The sequence below is a fragment of the Gossypium arboreum genome, chromosome 8 (genome assembly GCF_025698485.1).
Source record: "Gossypium arboreum isolate Shixiya-1 chromosome 8, ASM2569848v2, whole genome shotgun sequence".
NCBI classification, from domain to species: Eukaryota; Viridiplantae; Streptophyta; class Magnoliopsida; order Malvales; family Malvaceae; genus Gossypium; species Gossypium arboreum.
The window spans coordinates 2,253,775-2,275,932 of NC_069077.1; the positions used below are offsets into that span (position 1 = coordinate 2,253,775).

The 22,158-nt window shown below is 33.3% G+C and overlaps 3 protein-coding genes across 7 annotated transcripts; 1 reads left to right on the forward strand and 2 right to left on the reverse strand.

Annotated features, from left to right (window-relative positions):
• Positions 1-1,965: 1,965 nt before the first annotated feature.
• LOC108468132 (uncharacterized) lies at positions 1,966-6,373 on the reverse strand. 3 transcript variants are annotated; one of them, XM_017768995.2, is made up of 4 exons: positions 6,174-6,373; positions 5,507-5,747; positions 3,810-3,981; positions 1,966-2,198 (listed from the first exon to the last, which is right to left on the reverse strand). In XM_017768995.2, the coding sequence occupies exons 2-4, from the start codon at positions 5,679-5,681 to the stop codon at positions 2,105-2,107; spliced, it is 441 nt and encodes a 146-aa protein (XP_017624484.1). In that variant the 5' UTR covers positions 5,682-5,747; positions 6,174-6,373; the 3' UTR covers positions 1,966-2,104. The 3 variants fall into 3 exon arrangements, with proteins under 3 accessions (XP_017624484.1, XP_017624483.1, XP_017624482.1); XM_017768994.2 differs by having other exon boundaries at positions 5,507-5,779; positions 6,174-6,372; XM_017768993.2 differs by lacking the exon at positions 6,174-6,373 and having other exon boundaries at positions 5,507-5,931.
• A 1,741-nt stretch (positions 6,374-8,114) lies between these two features.
• Positions 8,115-17,659, forward strand: LOC108469785 (CLP protease regulatory subunit CLPX1, mitochondrial-like). Its single transcript, XM_017770822.2, has 15 exons — positions 8,115-9,221; positions 9,302-9,363; positions 9,492-9,589; positions 9,686-9,765; positions 10,138-10,188; positions 11,067-11,141; positions 11,281-11,358; positions 12,236-12,292; positions 13,729-13,799; positions 13,892-13,991; positions 14,153-14,257; positions 15,669-15,731; positions 16,028-16,150; positions 16,414-16,572; positions 17,294-17,659. Exons 1-15 carry the CDS (start codon positions 8,415-8,417, stop codon positions 17,366-17,368), a joined length of 2,004 nt encoding a protein of 667 aa, XP_017626311.1. The 5' UTR covers positions 8,115-8,414; the 3' UTR covers positions 17,369-17,659.
• Positions 17,171-21,946, reverse strand: LOC108469786 (uncharacterized). 3 transcript variants are annotated; one of them, XM_053031802.1, is made up of 6 exons: positions 21,428-21,945; positions 21,225-21,355; positions 21,062-21,132; positions 20,212-20,293; positions 18,716-18,777; positions 17,171-17,394 (listed from the first exon to the last, which is right to left on the reverse strand). In XM_053031802.1, the coding sequence occupies exons 1-5, from the start codon at positions 21,801-21,803 to the stop codon at positions 18,757-18,759; spliced, it is 681 nt and encodes a 226-aa protein (XP_052887762.1). In that variant the 5' UTR covers positions 21,804-21,945; the 3' UTR covers positions 17,171-17,394; positions 18,716-18,756. The 3 variants fall into 3 exon arrangements, 2 of the variants coding, with proteins under 2 accessions (XP_052887762.1, XP_052887763.1); XM_053031803.1 differs by lacking the exon at positions 17,171-17,394 and adding an exon at positions 18,083-18,296 and having other exon boundaries at positions 21,428-21,946; XR_008287131.1 differs by lacking the exon at positions 17,171-17,394 and having other exon boundaries at positions 18,727-18,777; positions 21,042-21,132; positions 21,428-21,946.
• Between the last annotated feature and the right edge of the window lie 212 nt (positions 21,947-22,158).

A 22,158-nucleotide genomic window follows, 5' to 3' on the forward strand; every position in this document is an offset into this window, starting at 1 on the left:
AATTGTTGTTGCTAAATATTAAACAAAAAATTTATATTTAAAAAAATTATAAATCAACCTAAACAAGCTCGGATTAATTATTTATAAATATGGATAAATTTAAATAAAATTTAATACTCAAATTTTAAATCAAACCAAACTTAAACAAATATAAATAATATTAATATCGTTCATAAGCTTAACCCAAATATAATCCTTCCCTTTAGACTTTTGTAACATTAACCCTTCAATTAAAATTAAAATTTAGTTGCAACTTAAACTTGGTTTACAATTTATATTTGTTAACCTCTATGAAGAAGATGCTTTGGAGGTTGTTTTAGAATAGAAGGATGAATCGGCTTGCAAGGTAAAAGAATTGTTAGAGCGTTCAAGCTTTTATTTCAAAACCTCTTCGATACTTAATGAATTGAAATAACAATAGTATGAGTGAAGATACTTATGAATATGAATGTATTTGGGCTTTTATATCGAGATCCACTAACATTATAAAGTCGTTGATTGTATCAAAGTGCGTAAATGACTCGCACATGTGATCCGTAGGAACTAATGTCCTTGATCTAGAAGATTGTGCCTCCAAACCCTTTGTTGATTCTACTCTTTAGCCTATGGTGGTTAAGTGATCCTACACTATGACTAGTACGGGTAATCTTACTCTTTGACCTATGATGTACTAGTTAATTGTTGCCGATGTGGTGTGTTTTGCGTAAAGGTGTTAATAGACCGAGTTTAAGCATGATATTAATATATGCTTGTCCAAATCTAGTTCAGTTCAAAATGTAAGTTTAAAATTTTATCAAAACTCACTTATATTTGCAAAAAACTAAACCCAAGCCCATTTTTGCTTAAATCCATTTTTCAGCCTAATATTTTTCACTAAACACTCCTAAATTTTGGACGAACCTTCGAACTTAAACGGGTAACCCAACTTATGAACAAATCTAGTTGTGTGCTAGCTGGCTATTTGTAGGCTTTTATCTTTCAGGTTTTACTAATTTCTTTAGGATTGAGGCATATTCTCTTAAGCTCGAATCTTGTTCTTTTAAATTGGTACAACAATAATTATTTAGTATAAATTACTAAAATAGTCACTTTTATTTGCCTTAGCCACTTATGTTTAAAATTTATGTTTTAGTCACGTTATCGTGTTGTAACATTTTAGTTACTGAACCGTTAATTGTCATTAGCGGTGTAGTGATAAGCTGACATGACACATTAAATCATCATTTCAAACAAAAAATTTAAGTTAAATTATACAATTGGTCTTTATACTTTTTGTTTCCTATAAAGAAAAAAAAGTTACATTAATATAAAAAAATTAAAAAATTAAATTGCTCAAAACAAAAAATATAAGAAATAATTGTATAATTTAACTTAAAATTTTTGTTTGAAATAATGATTTAACATGTTATATCACCTTACATTACAGTATTCAAAAATTAACAATTTAGTGACTAAAAATTACAATACGATAATGTGACTAAAATATAACATTTCAAGAAAACTAAAATGTATCCTGAGCCAAACAAAAGTGATAATTTTGATAATTTACACAATTACTTACTAATACCATTATAAAATTTTAAATGAAAATGTATCCAAACATTTAAGCCAATTAGTTGTATGATTAATTACACATGCTAATTCACTATCTATTTGGAAACCACTTAACATTGACTGGTAATTTCGAATTTTGGCTAAAAAATTGTATATATTATATAAAAAAATGTAATATAATTTTTGGCTATCGGTTAAGTCGGTCGATTAAGTTACGAATATTCATAACTAATAACCAATTGAGAGTATATTTTAAATGCTTATAAAACCGCCTCAACGATCATAACTAACTTGACCTAACTGACTCGATTGAGAGCTATCGGTTAAGTCGGTTGGAACCGGCTTTCCTACTTGACACGACACTAGCATATCATAAAGATCATATTTTTGTAACCAAAGAAAAGAACAAAATAAATATAAACATGAACATATATTAAACTTATAATAAGTAACATACATCCCTACAGGTATTTTCATGCAAACACTATACTGCAAAATAAGAAATACTTGCCTTTTAAACATTCACAAATGACATATCCTTCAAGTTCATTCATCTTCTCCACTTCTCAATTTCTCTAGAAGCTGCTACAGCTACCTTCTTGGTATTAATCACGAGCTCATCGATTAGGCCACTGATTTCATCCCTGACCGTATAACAATGTATACAAATAACAAATAAAAAATTGTTACTAATGAAACAGAAGTGTTGGTGACATTGTTTATGTAAAATGCAAAATGCAAACAACATATAGGTTACTATGCATTTTTATAGTGCCATTCGATTCTACAATCATTTAGACGCTCGAAGTGTCGCGAGAAAACTGTTAATCTTGAAACCTAATGTAGCATTTCAAAGCAGGGGAGGAGTCGTGCTTGATATTCAACTGGTGGAACCAATTACACTATTGCTCAGTACAAATGAACTGGTTTCTAGAAAATCTATTGCCGCAAATGCGGACAGCATAAAACAAAAATCAAGAAGCAAGGATAAAGGGAATTTAATGTGCCACCACTACAAGAAGTCAGGTCACACAATAAAAAGTTGCTGGAAATTTGATATAGACCAGGGTATTCTTAACCCAAAGCGACAACAAAAGGAACAAGCACACCCTACTCAAGCCAATATCATCACTACTTTAATCAGACCACTCCATGTAGTAGAGAGTTCAACAAAGATGATATTAATCGGCTGAAAGTCCTTAACTCAATAATTAAAAAAAAAACAAAAACTTGAAGTGCATGTTCATTAGCACTCTCAAGTAAGTTTCCCTCTGCATGTGCTCTTGGTGTTTCAGATCCTCACTCAGCTCTTGGATCATATACTTGAGCAACCGACTACATGACTTACTCATCTCATAGGTTTTCCACTTATAGCCCTTGTCCTTGAAATAAAAATATTATTATAGCCAGCGGTTCCTAAATGATGGTAAACAGGGAAGAAGACATTCACATAGGACAATCCTTATATCTATCCAATAAATTGCAAAACATCTAAACTACTGCTTGACTTCTTGCCTAAACAAGTTTTTCGGGATCAAGTTATGAGGAACACAAATGGGGATTCTAAGGCCAACGGACTTTACTATCTTGACTTTACAGATTGCTATGTGAACACTGGGATAGTTACTCATCCATGCTCATCTATAAAACAATTATGCCAAGTTAAGACCAGATCTGGCTTTCACATTTTCAAGTTGTTACTGCAAATGGATGATACAATGGAGTGTTTTAATCAAGTTTTATTCCCATTTTTTCAAAAGGAGAGAAATATTCATGAATCATCCGGTTTTTATAAACTTAACAAAATGGAAGCTGAAACCTCCTTGGAACAAACTGCGCCCTCCTTTCTCAGAGGAAAATTCCAAACAATTTTTGGAGGAAGCCGTACTTACAGCCATTCATCTCATTAATGGAGTATTGGAGTTCCAAACAATTTGTTTTTACGCCACCCCCTCAAAGATAATTTTTTTTAACTTCATCCTTTTATATCCAAATCAAAATAACCTGGCTTTAATAACTTTAAACCCCATACTCTTAGATATCCAAAAACCTACTTCACCAAGAAGGATGAAAGTAATCAACTTGCTAAGCTAGAGAGTAGGGTGACAAAGGTATTTGTTTCACGTCAGGAAAACATGCATTTAAATTCAAGCAAAATCTTCAGTGAAGTTAATTGTATTATTTCTACAGACAAAGAACTTAGAAAGATATAGCAGAACAAAAACAAATACACATATATAAATAAAAATACTCACTGCATAGGACGATGCTGGTTGCCAAATAGGCTTTTAACATTAGAATATGTACGGTACTCATCATGAGCAATGCCCCTACCGACACCATAGCCAAATCCTAAACCAACCCCACATCCAGCACCAAAACCAAAGCCGACTTGCAAGCCAGGAATTCCAGGACCAAAGCCAGCACCTGATGACAAAAACCATTCAACACTTAGCTAAGAAATTAAGAGCAGATCATCATGTGACACTGAATAGAACAAACTTAGAATTGAAGAAAATAAATAAAAACTGCAGCTTTAGGTCCGTGCAATCCCAAAGTATGAAGCACAAAAAACTTATGATCATTGACAAATTAAAGTAGGCCAGTAGCCTTTGATCTTCCAAAAGCACACAGTAAAACTAGCATCTAATCAATTATTCATTTATTCAACAAATGTTTTTCAAGTATAGATTAAATATTTGCAATTCAATTAATAAATAGATTGTATATGTTTTTAATATGCACCTTTAACTGAATTACACTGTCGGTAGCTATCTTTTAAACCATCAAATATGATACTAATTTGTTTTTTTTTTGGCTTCCACTAGTGCTTATTGCACATTATATCAATCCATGATGCTTAGCTTCCTTAACTTATATCCTAATCAATCCTCTATTTTATTTTCTTTCATATTAAAGCTGGGGAAGTTTATTATGTTACCCAGTCCCAGTGTGCTTTATGAAAGATCTATGTACAAGTGTTTTTATGAAGCTGATAAAGCTTTCGGTCAGGAGTCTTTCCAAGTTGTCCTAATATATATATAGCTGTTCAAGTGTATGTTTATAACTTTGGGGGTCTTAACCTTATCTAATAGCCTTTCTTGCATGTAAAAGAAATGCAGTTTGAAGTAATATGAACTTATTGCTAAGTTAGATATCTTATCAGCTAATGACTCTACTAGTATCTCTGTATGGCTTCAAATGGTTGAGGCCTGTAAAACTTGTTGTTTTAGTCCCCAACAATTCAGTTAAATTTGAGATTCAAGACATGAAATGGACAGGGTTTGAGACTGCCTCTTGGACGGAGCGGTAAGGAGCTCAGTGATCCTAAGCAAGGTTCGGATTTGGAGTTTAAGAGAAAATAGACACCAAGAGAGCTTTCACCTGTTTGAGGTCCGACCCGAGGCCAATTTAGCTACCAGATACTAGGGTCAAGAACAAAATAAAAAAACGCATATACCTACCTATACACACAGTAACTTTGTTATCAGAAATCACTATCTCCCTAGCGATTTTCAAATTGGTATGCTTGTTCCTTTCAAATCAGGGAACACTAGCAATCCGATTCAGTAAAACCAATGTTCCTATAAGCCTATAGTTGATTATAAAACTATTGAGTAAAACATACAATTCATCAACTTCCAAATTTATTTATTTTAATTATATACTTATATACACAAGCATATATATAGGAGTTCTAAAAATTATTTGCCAACAAATCGTTCCTACTAAACGAACTGGAGAAGTCTTAACCCTAGAGAATTAGGTTTTATAGAAGTAGCAAATTTCGTTCTAGTTTCCGTTCCTCGTAGTGGACTGATCCGCCAATGCACATTACTATCCCAAAAGGTTGAACAAAATGATAATTCTCTAAAGCAGGGAAATATTTTTTTTTAAATGTTAAAAAAGGGAATACGAAAATGAATTGAGGGGAAAATAGTAATGAAAATACCTCCAACGAGGCCGATACCAAAGCCGAGACCGCAACCAGCGCCGAGTCCGAAAGCAGGACCAACCTTACCCACTTCCTTCAACTTCAGCTGCGGAAGTTTCCAAATCAAACCCTTGTCCATTTCTTCCACTTCTCTTCTCCGCCTCCTGCCGTTCCCGTTGCCGTTTCCGTTCATGGCTCCTCTGCTCCGATTACGGCTTTTACAATGGGATCGGTGCCTCTCCTATCCGGTTCGCTTCCACTGAGAGCAGTTGGGAATATCGAAATTATGACCTAAATCAGAGGAAATGAAATGAAAAACAACAAATTTGAAGAATTATAATGCTACAAGGCTCTCTAGTGAACACTAGCGTCAACCGGTTTGACCAAAAGTCAAATTCGAGTTTTTAAAATTTATCATTTTTTTTTAGTTTTTGTTTGAAACTATTTTAAAATTTAAATTTTATCATTGTAAAATAATATACTTATCTTTTGTTAGGATTTTTATTTTATACACGTGGGTGAAATTTTTCTAACCCACAAAAATTTTATTTAAAATTAACTTCCATTCAAAAAAAAATAGAAGCAACAAAGGATGAAATTGAACCGATGTAGAATTAATATAAAGCAAATTGAATGGAAACAATAAATTTAAGATAAACCATACAAAAAAAAAAAAGTGAGAGACCTGAATGATCTGGAATCCAAATTTGGGAACTAAACAAATTCTGCTTGAATCAGGCCGCCATTGCCAATAAAGAGGAGCAAGGACGAAACCCTCACTTGTATGTCAGTGTTCAATCATCGAGTTGGAGGAGCCATTGTGATGCGCCCTTTCACGTTCTCACCCCAGTTGAAATGGTCATACCTCTCGCTAACCTGAAATAATAACTATAGATTATGTGTTATGCATTAACTATTTTTGTTCCTTCATAAAAGATCAACATCGTTAATATTTTGAAGTAATTCGTATAACACTTAACAAGTTTAGAAATCAAATTAAATAAAAAAATTTAGATACCAAAGTAAAAAAATATCAAATTCAAATACTAAACTAAATAAAAAACTTAAATATTAAATTAAAAATATCAAATTTAAATATCAAATAATATATTAAACAATGCATATATTTCAGGCCACACCAAACATAAAAGCTATTAGAATCATAAAAAAAAACTTATGCGAATACAACAATAAAACAATAGTGTTTAAGTATATTTTGTATTTGTGTTTGTACATTTTAAGGTTTTCAAAATTAGACTGATGGTTAAACCAGTCATGCCATCGATTTTCAGTTTGATGGTTCAATTGAATTAATTATTAAATAATCCAAAAAATAGAAGAAAAAAATTCAACAGGTTTGACTATTCAATTCAATCTATTTGCAAGTCAATTGGTCTAACCCCTTATATCAAATTGGTATGGATACCCTAATCAAATTTCAATCCAATCGGTTCAACTGATCGGTCTAGTTCAATACTTAGTATGACTTTTTAAACTTCAACTTAGCTCAAAATATAATTGAACTACTTGATTTCAACTCAATTATACTCATTTACTTGATTCTCATACTTAAACTTGATATTGAATTATTTTTTTGCATATACAAATTTTAATATTTAAATTATATATTATAAACAAAAATTCATTAGATTTAGAGGCGATTCAAATTCAACGCAATCAATAGCTTGAATTGCTTTATCTCAAAATTTATCGAATAAAATACGAACATTTATTGAATTGAATTCAAATAATTTATGAGCACAAGTATGTAACCGATGAAGTGTTGCTAAACAAATTATTTTTATTACTTTCAATGTCTTAAAAACTAGATTAGTGGTTGAATCGATTAGGCTAATTTTTGGTTTAGCTAATTAGACCACCAATCCAACAATAATTAAATGTTAACATATGCCATAAGTCATTATACTCTTTACAAATATAGAATTTATTTATTGTACTTTTATTTACAAGAATTTAATATCTCAACTTTTTAAATTTTACAATTCAGATCCACTATTAACACTATTAATTAGTTTTTTGTTAAATTTGTTAGTGTAATATTTTGAAATAGAAAAAACCTCACTTAATAGTCGTATAACTAAAAATTGTTGGAATAAATATAAATTTAACAAAATAATCTTTACACACTAACAGATTAAACTCAGTATTTTGAAAACATAAAAGTAAGGAGACTAAATTCATGAGGACTAAATTTCAAACTTTTGAAAAGTATAAAGATTTATGACATATTTTAACCATAAATAAATAATAAAAACTTTTATAAACCGGTTCTATGGTCTATTTTGATCTAGTTTTTAAAATTTTATCAATTTTGAATAATTCGCTCAAGCTAATTCAATCATTTTGTCTAGATCAATATATTAATTAATTTTTATAATATTTTTAAAACTGGACCTGTAGTCAAACTGATCAAGTCATTTATTCTCGATTCACATCAAATTTTTAATTCAATTTAATTGATTTACAATTGGTCTGATTTATTCCTCTAATCAAATCGATCTCCAAAGATCAATTAGTCTGACTAACAAATCTGATCCGATTTCAATGGGTTCAGCTTAAATATTGGATAGTTGAAAGCCTCAAAGATTAAAAAAAGATAGAAAATAGGAACACGTGAAAAAGTAACATCCATGAAACCTCCTTTAGACACTCGCTCTGCCAAACTACCGTCCGAACAATGCGTATTTCTTTATACGTGTTATATAACTATTTATATTTATATTTATGTAAGTAAAAAATTCCCTTTCAAGCAAAGAAAAGAATAAAAATAAAAATAAAAGGTAAAAATAAAAATAAAAAATAAAAAGCTCATTTCTATAGGGGGGGGAGGGGGAGAGAGAGTGAAACAGAGGAGTGTTATCTAAATCTAAATCTAAATCTCAAAAAATCAAAAGACAAGAAAGAAATGTCTGGAGGACTGTGGAGGAGATGGAGGAAGCTAGTGGTGATGGAGCATTTGAATTGTTTGGGCCATTGGAGGAGGATTGCCGTGGGAATTGGTGGAATTCAACATCGATTCTCCAGTGGCGGAGGAGCTGACGGCGGCGGCGGCGGCGGAGGAGGAGGTGACAATTATGATGATAATAAAAAAAACGATGTTGCTGCTGGTACTAATGGAAGGACAAAGAGCAGAGGTAAAGCTAGAACGAAAAGCAGTGGCACTGCTACTTCGGCTCTTACTCGTAGGATCAAAGCGGAAATAAATTGTCCGCGATGTTCTAATCACAATTTCTTCAATTTCAATCTTCCTGATGCTTCGTTAGATTCTTCCGATGGTAATTCTAGTAATGGAAAATCCACAATTAATTTCTGTCCTACTTGTAGGACAGCTTACCACTTTCGTCCCCATCGGATATATCCTCTTCAGGGAACTTTCTTGGAGATTAAATCCAATTCGAAAGCTGTTCCTACTCCTCCTCCACCTGCTCCTCATCCTCGGAACGGTGTTAAGACGTCGTTTTGGGATAATCTTAGATCCGAGAATTCTCCGCCAACGCCACCCGCTGGGAATGGCCTCGCTGTGCAAACTCCGCCTGGACCGCCCTTTCCTCCCGGAGTTAATTTCGTGAGAGCTGATGGGCCTAAGGAAGGTCATGCTCATGGTAATGGCACATGGTTGGGCGGGGCCAATTTTGGGAAGGATTTGCCTACACCGAGAGAGATTTGTAAAGCCCTTGACAAGTTCGTTATTGGGCAGCAGAAGGCAAAAAAGGTGCGTAATTTTTGAATTTATAAATAAATAGATAAGTAAAACCTAAATCCTCATTTATTGCTGTAAATCCATTATTCCAGGTGCTGTCAGTTGCCGTTTATAATCACTATAAAAGAATATACCATTCCTCCTTGGAGAAAGGGTTAGTTCCCATGTTCATTTCTGAAATTTCAACCTGATATTTGTTATCGTAGCTTAATTGTGTTCCATTGGGTATACTGATATAGAACATAGTCATTAGAAAACTTAGGTCTCGGATTTGAATGCTAGGTCAGGAGTAGAAGAAGGAAGCTTAGAAGCACTTGAGGACAACGAAAATGTGGAGTTAGAGAAAAGCAATGTGCTCTTGGTCGGACCAACTGGCTCTGGTAAGCACTCTTCACTGTTCTTTGGTACCCAGTTGGATTTATGAAATTCAAATTCATTTACTGGATTTCCTTAACTTACACACGTACATACAACAGGAAAGACTTTATTGGCAAAAACTCTGGCTCGCTTCGTCAATGTTCCTTTTGTCATTGCAGATGCAACAACTTTGACACAGGCAAGTCCATTGTCCATGTTAATCTAGAAAATCTTGTAAAATACAGATTTTGGACAGGGATGTGTGAAACCCATTGGCCTTGAGCTATGTAAGGGAAGATGGTCCCATCCCATATTCATCACTTTATTCTCCCCTAAATTGTTTAAGTATTTTAGCTGATGACTTGAGTTGTTCGATATCTTCCTAGACATACAAAATCTTACCATAGAAAATAATTGTTGCCTTTTGCTAAACACATCTGAGGTCCTAGAAGTTTTTTTTACGATTCCTTTTTTGCCTTCATGATTAATTAAAGGTCCCACTTTTCTTAACTAAATATTCTTCTTTGTTTTTGCTGTCCCATTTAATGAGGGAAATTCTTCCTTTTTGCAGGCTGGTTATGTTGGTGAAGATGTTGAATCGATATTGTACAAACTACTCACGGTATTAACTTTGATCTTTGCATCGTAGGGCTTATAGGTAGATCCCATCATCATATCATTTAGTAGTACTCAAAATATCTCAATTAGTATGATGAGGGAGTGGGGAAGACAAACTTCTGGTTTGAGGCTTCTTCTCCGATCAATGAGACTTTGGTACCTTCAATTCTAACCCAAACATGCTGATTCCCCCCTTCTCTTCCCCCTAGTTGTTATACATCACAAATTTTCTAGTTGCTCAATGCCTTTGAGCAAAATCGAACATGCTAGAACTAAAGAATGTGAAGGTGAACCAGAACCACTGATGCCATTCCTTCAAGATTGTATAATAAGAATGTGGGAGAGAAAGAAAATTAAGCAAAGAAGTTCGCACCTCTTTAACGATCCTTGACCCCAGGAACCACGTGAAGGTGGTAACCAGAATTCAAGAGATGTGAGAGGCTATATATGCGGAGAAAAGGTGGTACGATAAAGTCAGAGAGATTGGAGAGAGAATAAGGGCTTAGAAAAATACTTTTATTGAATAAATTACCCAATGGCTGTTGAGAAGCTCATAGCTTGCTTTTTAAAACTTTTGGCTCAAAGTTAGAACATGTTCTAGAATAAAAGTGTATTTTTGTTCGGGTTTATTGCACCGTTGAGATAAGATAATGAGAGGAGTTACTTTCTTGTTCTTTTCTCTTGATGTGGCTTTCAGACTTTAATTTTATATCATAAGATGGATGGTTATGTTCCAAGTTAATGATATCCTTACAAATTGTTTTCTTTTTCTATAAATTCATGTACAATCTTGAAGAGAGAGTGGGGGGTTAAAGAGTGAGAGCTAGGTTATCTATTCACATACCAGTAGTCATATATATTTTCCTTTTGATGTGCATCTAGGTGGCTGAGTTCAATGTAGAAGCTGCTCAACAAGGAATTGTTTACATTGATGAAGTTGACAAGATAACTAAGAAGGTTATACAATTACTCAGCTCTAATTTACCCTTCTTCCTTTTTTTTAAAAAAAAAAGCAACTCAAATTGTCAGGTTCATGTTTTAATCTTGGATTTCTTTTGGACCTAAAATTTTCTTAAACATTGAATTGCTTTTGCAGGCTGAACGCTTAAACATTAGCAGAGATGTTTCAGGGGAGGGTGTACAACAAGCATTGCTTAAAATGTTAGAAGGAACTGTGAGTTGTTGTTGTTGGTGTGTGTGTGTGTGTGTTTTGAAAATAATTTCATTGGTTGTGGACTGGTATGTTATTATTAGTTTATATATGTAATGCCTTGTGGTTGCTCGCTTCCTGCCAAATTTCCTTCCAACAAAAGTTCTTAAGTGGTTGCTGAGTTTCTAAACTTCTCCTCCTAATTCATTAGTAGGTAGTCTAATAATTATCTAGGGTTTGAGTGAACAACTGGGATACTGGTTATGTTTATAATTTCTGAGCAATATGTAGAAAGAGAAGCAATTCTTTCCCTAAAAGATAACAGAAAAACAATAGTTTGAGCTAGATTATCAGCTGAAGAATAATGGTTTGCTTTCACGGCACTGAGGAGAGAATTAGTTATGGAAGTAAATGTTTGGAAGAGGCTTAATCTTGAGAAGAGATAGTTTGAGATGAAGCTAAAATTGGTCAGTTTCTAAGAGGATAATAAAGTCAAGTATTGCTTTAAAACTTTAGTAGACTGATGTAGATTATCAGAAATTGCAAATTATCAAATCCTATAGACTAAATTCATATTGAACTCTGAAGTCTGACCGTATAAACTAGTAATCTTTTCAATAACGGTACTGTAAATATTTTTCCTATAATTAGAAGGAAATGGGAAAATTTCTTCAAAATTCATTTCAGTTTTTTCTTTCATCTTGTGGAAGAATTTATGAATGAAATGTATATATTTGGAAGTGACAATAGGGATATGCAACATAGTATAATCTACAAAAAAGGTCAATTAGTTGTTGTTTTGCCTCTTTTCATCCTACCTAATTTTGCATTAGACTTAATTTGAGGTTTTCAGCAGCATCCTCTCTAGCTGCCTCACAGTTGATAAATATTTCTTTGGCAGATTGTAAATGTTCCAGAGAAGGGAGCAAGGAAGCATCCTCGGAGTGACAATATACAGGTATTCTTTCGATTTATCATGTCATTCACAAATGTACCTTTATCATGAGCATGTTTATGTTGTGTATCTGCAGCCCATTGTATGCTTTTTCGGTTCAGCAACAATATTATGTTTTTTCTGATATATGGGACAAACTGGTTCAAAATTTAATGGCATAAATTTCTTTAATTCCTAAAAGAAATTAAATAGAATTATTTTAAGTAGTCAATGCATATGGTAAACTTGATAAAGTATTCTTTCCCTTGGCATAAAGGAGAACTAGAACCATAGTGCAACTGGAAATATTTTTGTCTTGCCTACTGTTGGAAATTCCTTGAGATGATTGCAAGAACTTGAGCCTTTGTAAGTGGTAATTTCCGCAAGCCTGAATGAACTGTTATAAAGAAAAGATGCTTTTTCTTTCTTCAATGAATCTCCCTATGTGTACTTTTTGTAGCTTTCGACTATCATACACCATATGATCTTAAGACATGTCACATCACTTGAATGTTTTACCAATCAACTTATAAAACATCTGAATATAATATTAAAATGAGATGGCCAAGTATTATACTACCAGAAGAGATCTTTGTTGTGTTAAGGAAATCTTTGCGACATTCGTCTGCTATTGAATATCAGCACTTTAAGTTTCCTGTTATATTGGGAACTTAAGAACTCTCAACTAAATCCAGAATCTGAAGCTTATTGGAGATCAACATGTCGAATTGAAAATTGATCTACTGAGATTTGAATCATGTTACAGTGAATCTCCTTTTGTCTCTTCAATCCCAAAGATATAACCTGCTACAGCAAATCCTTTCTCAAACCATTAGTTATGATATGACTTGTTAGTATTTTGAGTGGAAGCCCATACAATACAAAGATCAAATAAAAATCATTGCAAATACATAAATATTTAATTATGCACAAATGAAATGGGTATCATATATTGTTATTGTTTTTTTTCTAACTTTGTGCATGCTGTAAAGTTCATTATAGATATGAAATAGTAGGGAATTTACAGAAGTTCAAAACATTGAAATCTGTTCCTTGAAATTATCCTTATTTCTATGCTCCACAGTGTCAAAACCAATCAGATAAATCCTATTCCACTTAACACACTTGTACATTTTTTCTTCGATCATACATCTCTATGATCCTCCCTAAATTTCATCTCTCGTAATTCCTAATAACTGAACCCTCTGTTTGCTTTCAGCATCCTATGCGTGTGCACACAATTTTTAACCTCTAAGAATTCTTCTGTCATATAGGCCCTTGTTGAGCTACACATTAGGGGAGTGTTAAATGGTTTTATTCTACATTTATTATGCATTGTGTTCTCTGTGATCTTATATTCAAGCTGGGTGCCAATTGACGTTAAGCTGCTTGCTTAGCTCCTTCATTTAGAAGAGTTAATTTTTGCAACTACTCTTAAATGGGATGTAAATAATATGCAGATAGATACGAAAGACATCCTTTTCATTTGTAGTGGAGCATTTATTGATCTTGACAAAACAATTTCTGAGAGGTAAACCCTTATCAATACTTACCAAAATGAAATTCTCTGTCAGATGTCATTTTGTTCATTTTCTTAGGGGATTTAATTATTCGTTGGTGCAGACAGCAAGATTCTTCAATTGGTTTTGGAGCACCTGTACGTGCTAATATGAGGACCTCGTGGGTAACCAATGCTGCTGTGACATCATCTTTGGTTGAATCAGTGAGAATAAAGCCTTTTTCCTTGTTTCTTTCTAATGTCAAGACAACAAAAATAACATGTAACGTTATTTATATATCTAAATTCTCTCCCAAGCTAACCCTAAAAAGGACAGCAATTGCATAAAGTTCCACTGAGATCTTTAAGCTACATTTGCATTTCAGGTTGAGAGTTCCGATCTTATTGCATATGGCCTTATACCAGAGTTTATAGGACGCTTTCCAATACTAGTTACTTTGTCAGCTTTAACTGAGGAGCAACTTGTGCAGGTAACATTTCATATCACCTTCTTACCTTGGTCTACACATGTCCTGGTGTGTGTGTACGGTTTCTTGTTACTCAGTTTAATCCTTTCTGGTACATGGTACAGATCATTTTGCTATCTCTAAGCATTAAAATTGTTGTTCACTTCTTTCTTAACTGTTGATGGAAAGATGATTAAAATGGTAAAATGCAATGTATTAGATAAGGGACTGTTGATATTAAATACTAAGTTTATTTTTAAAAGGGTTAACTTAAATATTTGAGATCATTATATTTCTATATAAGTCGTATAAATTATTTATAAACTATATATTGATAGAATATAGTGCAAATATGAGCCAAATTTGCAGAAAAGAAAAAAGTGTGACCAATTAGTTGAGATAATTAGATACATCATACTTATGCCCTTTTTTGTGGAGGAATTCAGTTAAAGAATGTTTATGTATAGACAAATTTAGTAATTTGGGTTTTGTTCAATTTATAAAAATAAATTCATTAAACCAATTATTTTCTAATAAAAACTATATCTTTAAGAATATTCATCTCATATATTTATTATATTAGGTACTAATAAAATTATTATAATATAAGTCAATGAAGTTTTCGTTTCAGGAATATATATATATATAATATCCAGGAAAATGCTTATATGATCTTTTTAACTTTACATTAACGCCAATGACACGAAGGAGCAAGTGATTAAAGCGCTATGTTGGTACCTCAAAGTTCAGGGTTCAAGTCCTAGCTATTACATCCCCTCCCCCAAATTGTAAACCTGTAATGGTACCAAAAAAAAACTTTACACTAACAACACTTTAGCATAAAGGAGTAGTGGTTAAAGTCTCTTGGTGGCATCCCAATGACTAGGGTTCAAACCATGTTGTTGTAATCCCCTTCCTTCTAATTTAATTTGTAACTTACTCAGTACTCAAAAGAAATCATCATGTGACAATAAAAAGCCAAGGAGTTTAAAGACTCCAGCAACAATATATAGGGTGATATTTCATAATACATGGATATGAGGATATGACCTTCAAGGATCCTCCAAATACATGAAAGAACTTCAAAAAATCTGATCACCATGTAGGACACTTACTCGTCTCCGACACTCATTTCCGAGTCCAAATAACAAAGATTTATCCTTTCTTTTTCTTTATTTTGTTTTGAATTTTGAAGTGCTGATCACCATGTCCCACAAGTCTCTGAACCCTTTAATTTTTTCTGTCGCATTTGATTGTATCTGATATACATGGACAAGGACACCACTAATACACAGGTTACTTGAATTCCATGCTTCATAGATAGCCACAAATTTGGATTCTAGATTTGGGAAGATCAATAGGATCATCATTAGGCAACTCATTAATAAATTACTCCTTTTATATTACTATTTGTTGAGAAGAATTCGTGATACAGGTGCTTACAGAACCAAAAAATGCTCTTGGAAAGCAATTCAAGAAGTTATTTAGCATGAACAATGTAAGTTGTCTCTGCCTGTTCAAGTTCTCTCAGTTCTTACACTCTTTTTTTGACTATGTTGCTCGGGTTCTTCATTTTTCTTGAGGTACCTGTACCCGAGACATGGATAGGAGGATATGATCTCTACAGATCCTCCAAACATGGAAAAACTTAAGAAAAATCTGACCATACCCATGCCGGATACTTACCTGTATCCAACACTCACACCCGAGTCCGAGTAACATAGCAATTTGACAAATATTGCATTAATTTGAATCAGATCTCATACTTTCACATCATTACTGATCTAATTTCAGGTGAAGCTACATTTTACGCCAAAAGCATTGAGATTGATTGCTAAGAAGGCAATGGCTAAGAACACAGGTGCAAGGGGTTTGAGAGCTATACTGGAAAGCATTCTCACTGAAGCTATGTATGAGGTATTTGAGGGCCATAAGTTTTGAATAAATTATGTTATTTGGGTTTGTGTGCGTCTATCAGATACAGATATGCTGCATCTGACTCAGGCATTGTTAGATTTTTATGTTTTTACATATTTGAAGAATCTTTGATGGTCGTGTCTCCCATATTCATGTGTCAAACATAGATACTTCAACAAAAATAAAGTCATAGTACGTAGATTCATATCCTTACGAAATTAGAAATTTCATGATATGAATCGTTTGACATTTGTATGTTTCAGATTCCAGATGTAAAGACGGGACACAATAGAGTAGATGCTGTTGTAGTTGACGAGGAATCAGTGGGTTCAACAGATAACCCTGGATGTGGAGGGAAGATTCTTCGTGGAGATGGTGCTTTGAAGCATTACTTTGCCAAAACCATGTTGAAGGATTCTATTGTAAGTTTTAGCGTCATTCTTATTTTTCGCTTTGTGCATATTATCAACCTCTTTCAATCGTATATCATTATGCTGGGCAGCCCACACCACCTATTCATTGATAATATGATGATATTTACTTCATTAATGCCCATAGGACCGAGTGGTATGCTCCTTATGCAAGATCTCAGTTTCGAGTCTTTTGAATAGCGAAAATAGGTGCTGGGATAGCTTGCTCCCTATTTGGGGTCTGACTTAGCTTGATTTTGAGATTGTTCGAGTACAATGTGGTTATTGGATACTGAACCTATTCATTGATAATATAATGAGATTGGCTTAATGCCTATAGGGCCAAATGGTAAGAAGCTCAATGCTCCTTTAGCAAGATCTCGTTTTTGAGTCATCTGAATAGAGAAAATAGGTGTGGGGAGAGCTTACTCCCTACTTGGGGTGCAACTTAGCTTGATTTAAAAGATAGTTACTGGATGCCGAAGGTCTTAGACCCCCAAAAAAAAAAAAAAAACCTTCCAAAAAAAAAGAGAAAAAAATTCTTAGATGCCCTTATGGTTAGACTATCTGATGTGGGAAAAAGCATCCTTACCCAATTGGACAAAAATAATTTCATATTGGAAGTCCTGACACAATTTGCTGTATTTACTTGCTCATCAATTCTCTTATGGATCAGTTTATACATTCATTACAAAATTTGGTAAACATGATTGTGCTTGTGCTTGTATTTTAGGAAAACCTTTCATCGGTAGAAGGACAGTCGCCAGAAGCTGAATCTGAGGTTTCAACAAGAGCCGTGAGCTTGTAGCATTTTTCCCACCAAAGCTGCTGCTTCTGTAATGTGGTAAAAAAATAATAACTATTATTTGTACAAGTAACATTCATTCATAGGTCCGTTTACCTTGTATAACAACATAAAATTTTGCTGCCATAGTTGAATAGAGAAGATACAAGAGAAAGTAAAAGGGAAAAAATCAAAATGTAGCATCTTAGAAAAACAAGCAGCAACTTATGTAAAATTTTTGGTCTATTCAAGTTTTACGTTGTAATATATTGTAACATCTTCATTCATTGAATAACATGGAGAAACCGTGGTATATCATTTGGTGTTCATTAAGATTAGGGATTGCAGTTCGGATTCGGATAATATTTAGATTAAGGTTTTAGAATTACTATCTGTAAATAGACGCTTCAAATATCTATTATCCGTATTTGCTTATTCCGGTCGGATAACTGATGTGGATTTTCAAATCTACGGATTATTTTAGTTTTATGATTTAAATTAGGATTTTGCGAATTTAAATATCCCAAGCATATTAAAATAGGGAAATTAGTTTTTTGCAAATTAAAATATTCAATAGATAATTTAATTCGGATTTAAACTTTTAGATAATTTTGTAGATTCAAATTTGGGTAGTTAAAAAATGAAACATTCGATCGACTACCATTCCTAATTATGAACTATATTTTCAATCCAGAATTTAGGATTTGTATAACATAATTATATATTTTGATTGAAACATTTTAATTTCCTAAAATGAAATTATATAAGCATAAATTAACTGGATACCAAATCAGTTGTAAAAATACTGAAAACTCATTACAATGTGGATGTACCATAATCTATCATTTAGTAAAGTATGGAAGATTTAAGCAAAAAAAAAAAAAAACATGATCATGATACATGCGTTAGCACTAGTACATTGTTGAGACCCTCATTTGTGCTACTTGCAAGGCTGCAACAATGGTAACCACACCATGATGCACAAAACCATGAAAACAACTACATATCCATCGGCAAAAAATGAAAACCCCCATATGCCACTATAATCTTTTAATTCAAGAGTTTGCAATTTGTATACTAAAGATTGCTCCTCAATAAATGAAAACCAAATAAACATTTTAAAACGAAAAAATAACAAATCATTTGAAAAATTATTCATTTCACTTTTTGGTTATCTCCAATAGTTAAATGTAGATTTTTTTGAGTATAAGCACAGAAGTTCTTATTTGTTTCAGCTTCAGACTAACCCAGTTCAGGGCGAAGTGGTATTCAAGTAAAAACCTTTCAACAATGAGTTAAATGTAGATCTTTAGTAGCAACAAAAGCATGCCTCTTGCATCATTCATTAAAAAGATAAAGAAATTGGTGTACCTGATATGCAGAGGAATAATTAGCATCCACATATGATAGTGCTACTTCAATGGCTTCATACCCTATGGAGTTCCAACACAATTAGAATAGTTCCTTTTCTAATTTATAGCTACAAAAAAAACTAAGATGTTAATAAGGATGTTGAAATTCATTGACATAAATTCTTTGTTTACCAAATGAGCCTACATATGTGACACTCTTAACCAAATCAAGAAAATTTACCATCAAGATAATGTTAAAATAAAGAGATGGTGTGCAAATTTACTACAATAATTGTGTGAGTGATTCTAGATTTACCATTAATCTTTTCAACTCATGCAATATTACCATCACACTCTAATTTTAGAGTAACTTCATGATAATTATTATAGCATATTAAACAAAAGGTTAAAAAATGCCACAAGTCTTCTAACCCTTCGAAAATTTGAAATTTAGTCTTTGTACTTCTATTTTTAGGAATCTAGTCCCTCTACTTTTTAGATTTCAAAATTCAAGTCCAACTATCAACGATATTAAATTTTAAAAAAAATGACATTTGTAATGAACCTGAATTTAACCCCCCCCCAAAGAAATACCAGTGTTAACAGTTAGACCTGAATTTTGAAATTTCAGAGGTAGAGAAAAATAAAAGCACAGGGACTAAATTCCAATTTTTCGAAGAGTATAGAGACTTATGAGATATTTTAACCTAAACAAAAATATAGATTATTATAGCTTCATGATGTTTTCCCTTGCTATGCATGTCATTTTCAAAATTCTTTTATTTACTTATAGACTTAATTTTGAGTGCCCTACAGCAACATTATAAACAACTCTGGTAACACATGCATATGACACTGGATTTGATAAGTAAGGAAAATGGAAACCACAATGTTCAGAGGTGTGTTTTGCCTTTTCCTAATAGACAATCAAAAGGGTGAATGTACCTTAAAGGTCCCTCTATTATAGGAATCTGATCAAATTAGTACCTCTATTATTAAATGGATCAATTTAGTCCTTATACTATCAAAATGACTCAAATAAGGCCAAATTGGAACAAAGTTAACACTTATTGTTTAAAAAATATCATTTATTGTTTAACAGAGTCAACATTTTCAATGAAATCTTTTGTTTGGAATTGAACTACAATTGAAAAAAATAAATTTCAAGACATTTTTTATACAATAAATGTTAACTCTATTACAATTTGGACTTATTTCATTCTTTTTAATAGTATAGGGACTAAATTGGTCCATTTAATAGTAGAGGGACTAATTTGATCCAGCCTCTAAAATACAAGGACCTCCCAAGTACTTTAAACCAATCAAAAGGTAATGTTTAAAAAGTGAGAATGTAGTAGGATGCACTATGAAACAAGATAATCTGTTGATAAAAAACGAATTGGGGAAAAATTAGAATGGAGCAAAAATGATAACCAAGTAGATGTGTCCCCTTTTTTTAGTTCGGAGAGTGAAACAAGCTAAAATCTTAGCTTTTATCATGGTTAAGTGTTCTACCTTGGACGCCCTCAACTTATTTACTGCCTTCCAAAGAGAATCATCCGATAGTATTAACCGCGAAAGTGCCCCTGTACTCATCCTGCAAGATTAGACAAATACAACTGTAAACATGATGTGTAAGCAAACTAACATGTATTAAGCAACACAGCAAACTACAATTCAAAGCTCACAATTGAATATCGATAGAAAATTTAGAATGATACAAGTGTTTTCCTTTACTGACATTTCCTGCCAGTTTCCCTCCATAACTATGGCTATTCATTATGTAAGGGGTGACTACCAGCAGTCTATAATGTCAAAAAAAGAGGAGATAGATTTCGAGTCATTCTTGAATTATCAGTATAGAACATAGGTAAAAAAGACGAGTCAACTAGATTGGCCAGAAATTTGAACCAAACCCAAAAGTTCAAACTGGATCCAATCTAATCCGAACATGAAAAGGGAATAACCCAAACTGGCTCAACCGAACCCGAAAATAATTCAAATTCCAAATGTTCCAAACATAAAATGATCCAAAATGATATGAATCCAAGATTATCCAACCTGAAAAACCCTAAAAACGAATGAACCTAGTAATCAAAAGGCAATAACCCAAACTGGCTCATTCAAACCTGAAAAGAATTCGAATCCAAGATGTTCCAAACACAAAAGGATCCGAAATGATATGAACCCAAAGATGATCCAACCCGAAAAACCCTAATGATCAAAACCAAAAAGAACACAAACCTAAATTGATCCAGAAATATAATAACCGAATTGAACTACTGAAAAACCAACCCAACCCGTCCAATTGTTAAGTCTAGGCAGAAGGAAGGCAATAAAAGTACCAGAGGTTAATATAACGCACCCCAGAAGCTTTGCAGCATCAGATATAGACCCATCAACTGCAAAGATTAGATCAAGCAGAGCCTGCATACCCTGTGAAAAGGGGGTTAAAATGAACCACAATTCATCAGTATGTAATGCTGAAATTAACTAAATTTAAATGGGGAAAACACACATATATATACCAATATAAACTTGGGATTGTTAGGCCCAATTTGGGGACCAGAATCAGATCTCCTATGCGTTGAGTTTCGGGGAAGAATTTGAAGAAGCTCGGGAGGCGGTGAATACGATTCAAGAGAGACCGGATTTCTAACTTCATTCATATCAATCAAACAGCAATTAGCTAATAGCAATTAGCATTGAAGAATGCAAAAAGAAAAGGTACCTTTGAGAGCAATGAGAGTACGAAGACGAGCTAAGGCAGAAGCACGATTCATGTGTTGGGAACGGTCTTCAACGGCCTGAGCAATGATACCGGTCGGAAGGTGCTTGAGACGAACGGCAGACTCTCGCTTATTACGGTGCTGACCGCCGGGCCCTGAGGCTTTGAAGGTATTCAATTCGCACTGTCGCATAAGCTCTTCGTCTTTTAATGTTAAGTAAGTATTACTGTTGTTGTTATTGGTGTTACTGCAGCAGTAGAGTTGAAATCCTTTTAATGGCCATGGCCATGGCGGTGCCGCAGCCTTACCCACCAAGGAAACGGTGTTACTTCTCATAATTTGGTTCATAAATCCACCACCCATTGCCGCCGTTGCCATTTCCTTTCACCCCAAACAAAGCTTTTTCAGTGGTATTCGTTGTGGCATTTGAAACTTCTAGAAGGCAGAAAGGATATTTGGAGTTTATTAAAATATGCCCTACACCTTTATCTAATTTGAAATCCGAATAAGAAATAAAAAAACGCAGCGTTTTCTGCGGGCCTGTGGCCCTGTTTAAAATCATAGTCGATAAAAGGCTTATTACAAAAATTAGCCCTCATATTATACCCTTTTTCATATTTATGTACTTACAATTTTAAAAATAATTTGAAATCTAAATTATCAATTTCGTTTTATTTTACTTTAAAAATTATAATATCCTATTAAAAAAGTGTCACATGCCATGAAAGGCATT

Coding starts and splice junctions, on each gene's coding strand:
- LOC108468132 (XM_017768995.2), bottom strand. CDS start 5,681: ATGAACGGAAACGGCAACGGGAACGGCAGGAGGCGGAGAAGAGAAGTG. Junction 3,982..5,506: donor TGGTATCGGCCTCGTTGGAG/GTATTTTCATTA, acceptor TTTTGTCATCAG/GTGCTGGCTTTGGTCCTGGA. Junction 2,199..3,809: donor AACCAGCATCGTCCTATGCA/GTGAGTATTTTT, acceptor TTATACGGTCAG/GGATGAAATCAGTGGCCTAA.
- LOC108469785 (XM_017770822.2), top strand. CDS start 8,415: ATGTCTGGAGGACTGTGGAGGAGATGGAGGAAGCTAGTGGTGATGGAG. Junction 11,359..12,235: donor TTAAAATGTTAGAAGGAACT/GTGAGTTGTTGT, acceptor TTTCTTTGGCAG/ATTGTAAATGTTCCAGAGAA. Junction 14,258..15,668: donor CTGAGGAGCAACTTGTGCAG/GTAACATTTCAT, acceptor TTCGTGATACAG/GTGCTTACAGAACCAAAAAA.
- LOC108469786 (XM_053031802.1), bottom strand. CDS start 21,803: ATGGCAACGGCGGCAATGGGTGGTGGATTTATGAACCAAATTATGAGA. Junction 21,133..21,224: donor ACAATCCCAAGTTTATATTG/GTATATATATGT, acceptor CCCTTTTCACAG/GGTATGCAGGCTCTGCTTGA. Junction 20,294..21,061: donor GATGCTGCAAAGCTTCTGGG/GTGCGTTATATT, acceptor CTAATCTTGCAG/GATGAGTACAGGGGCACTTT.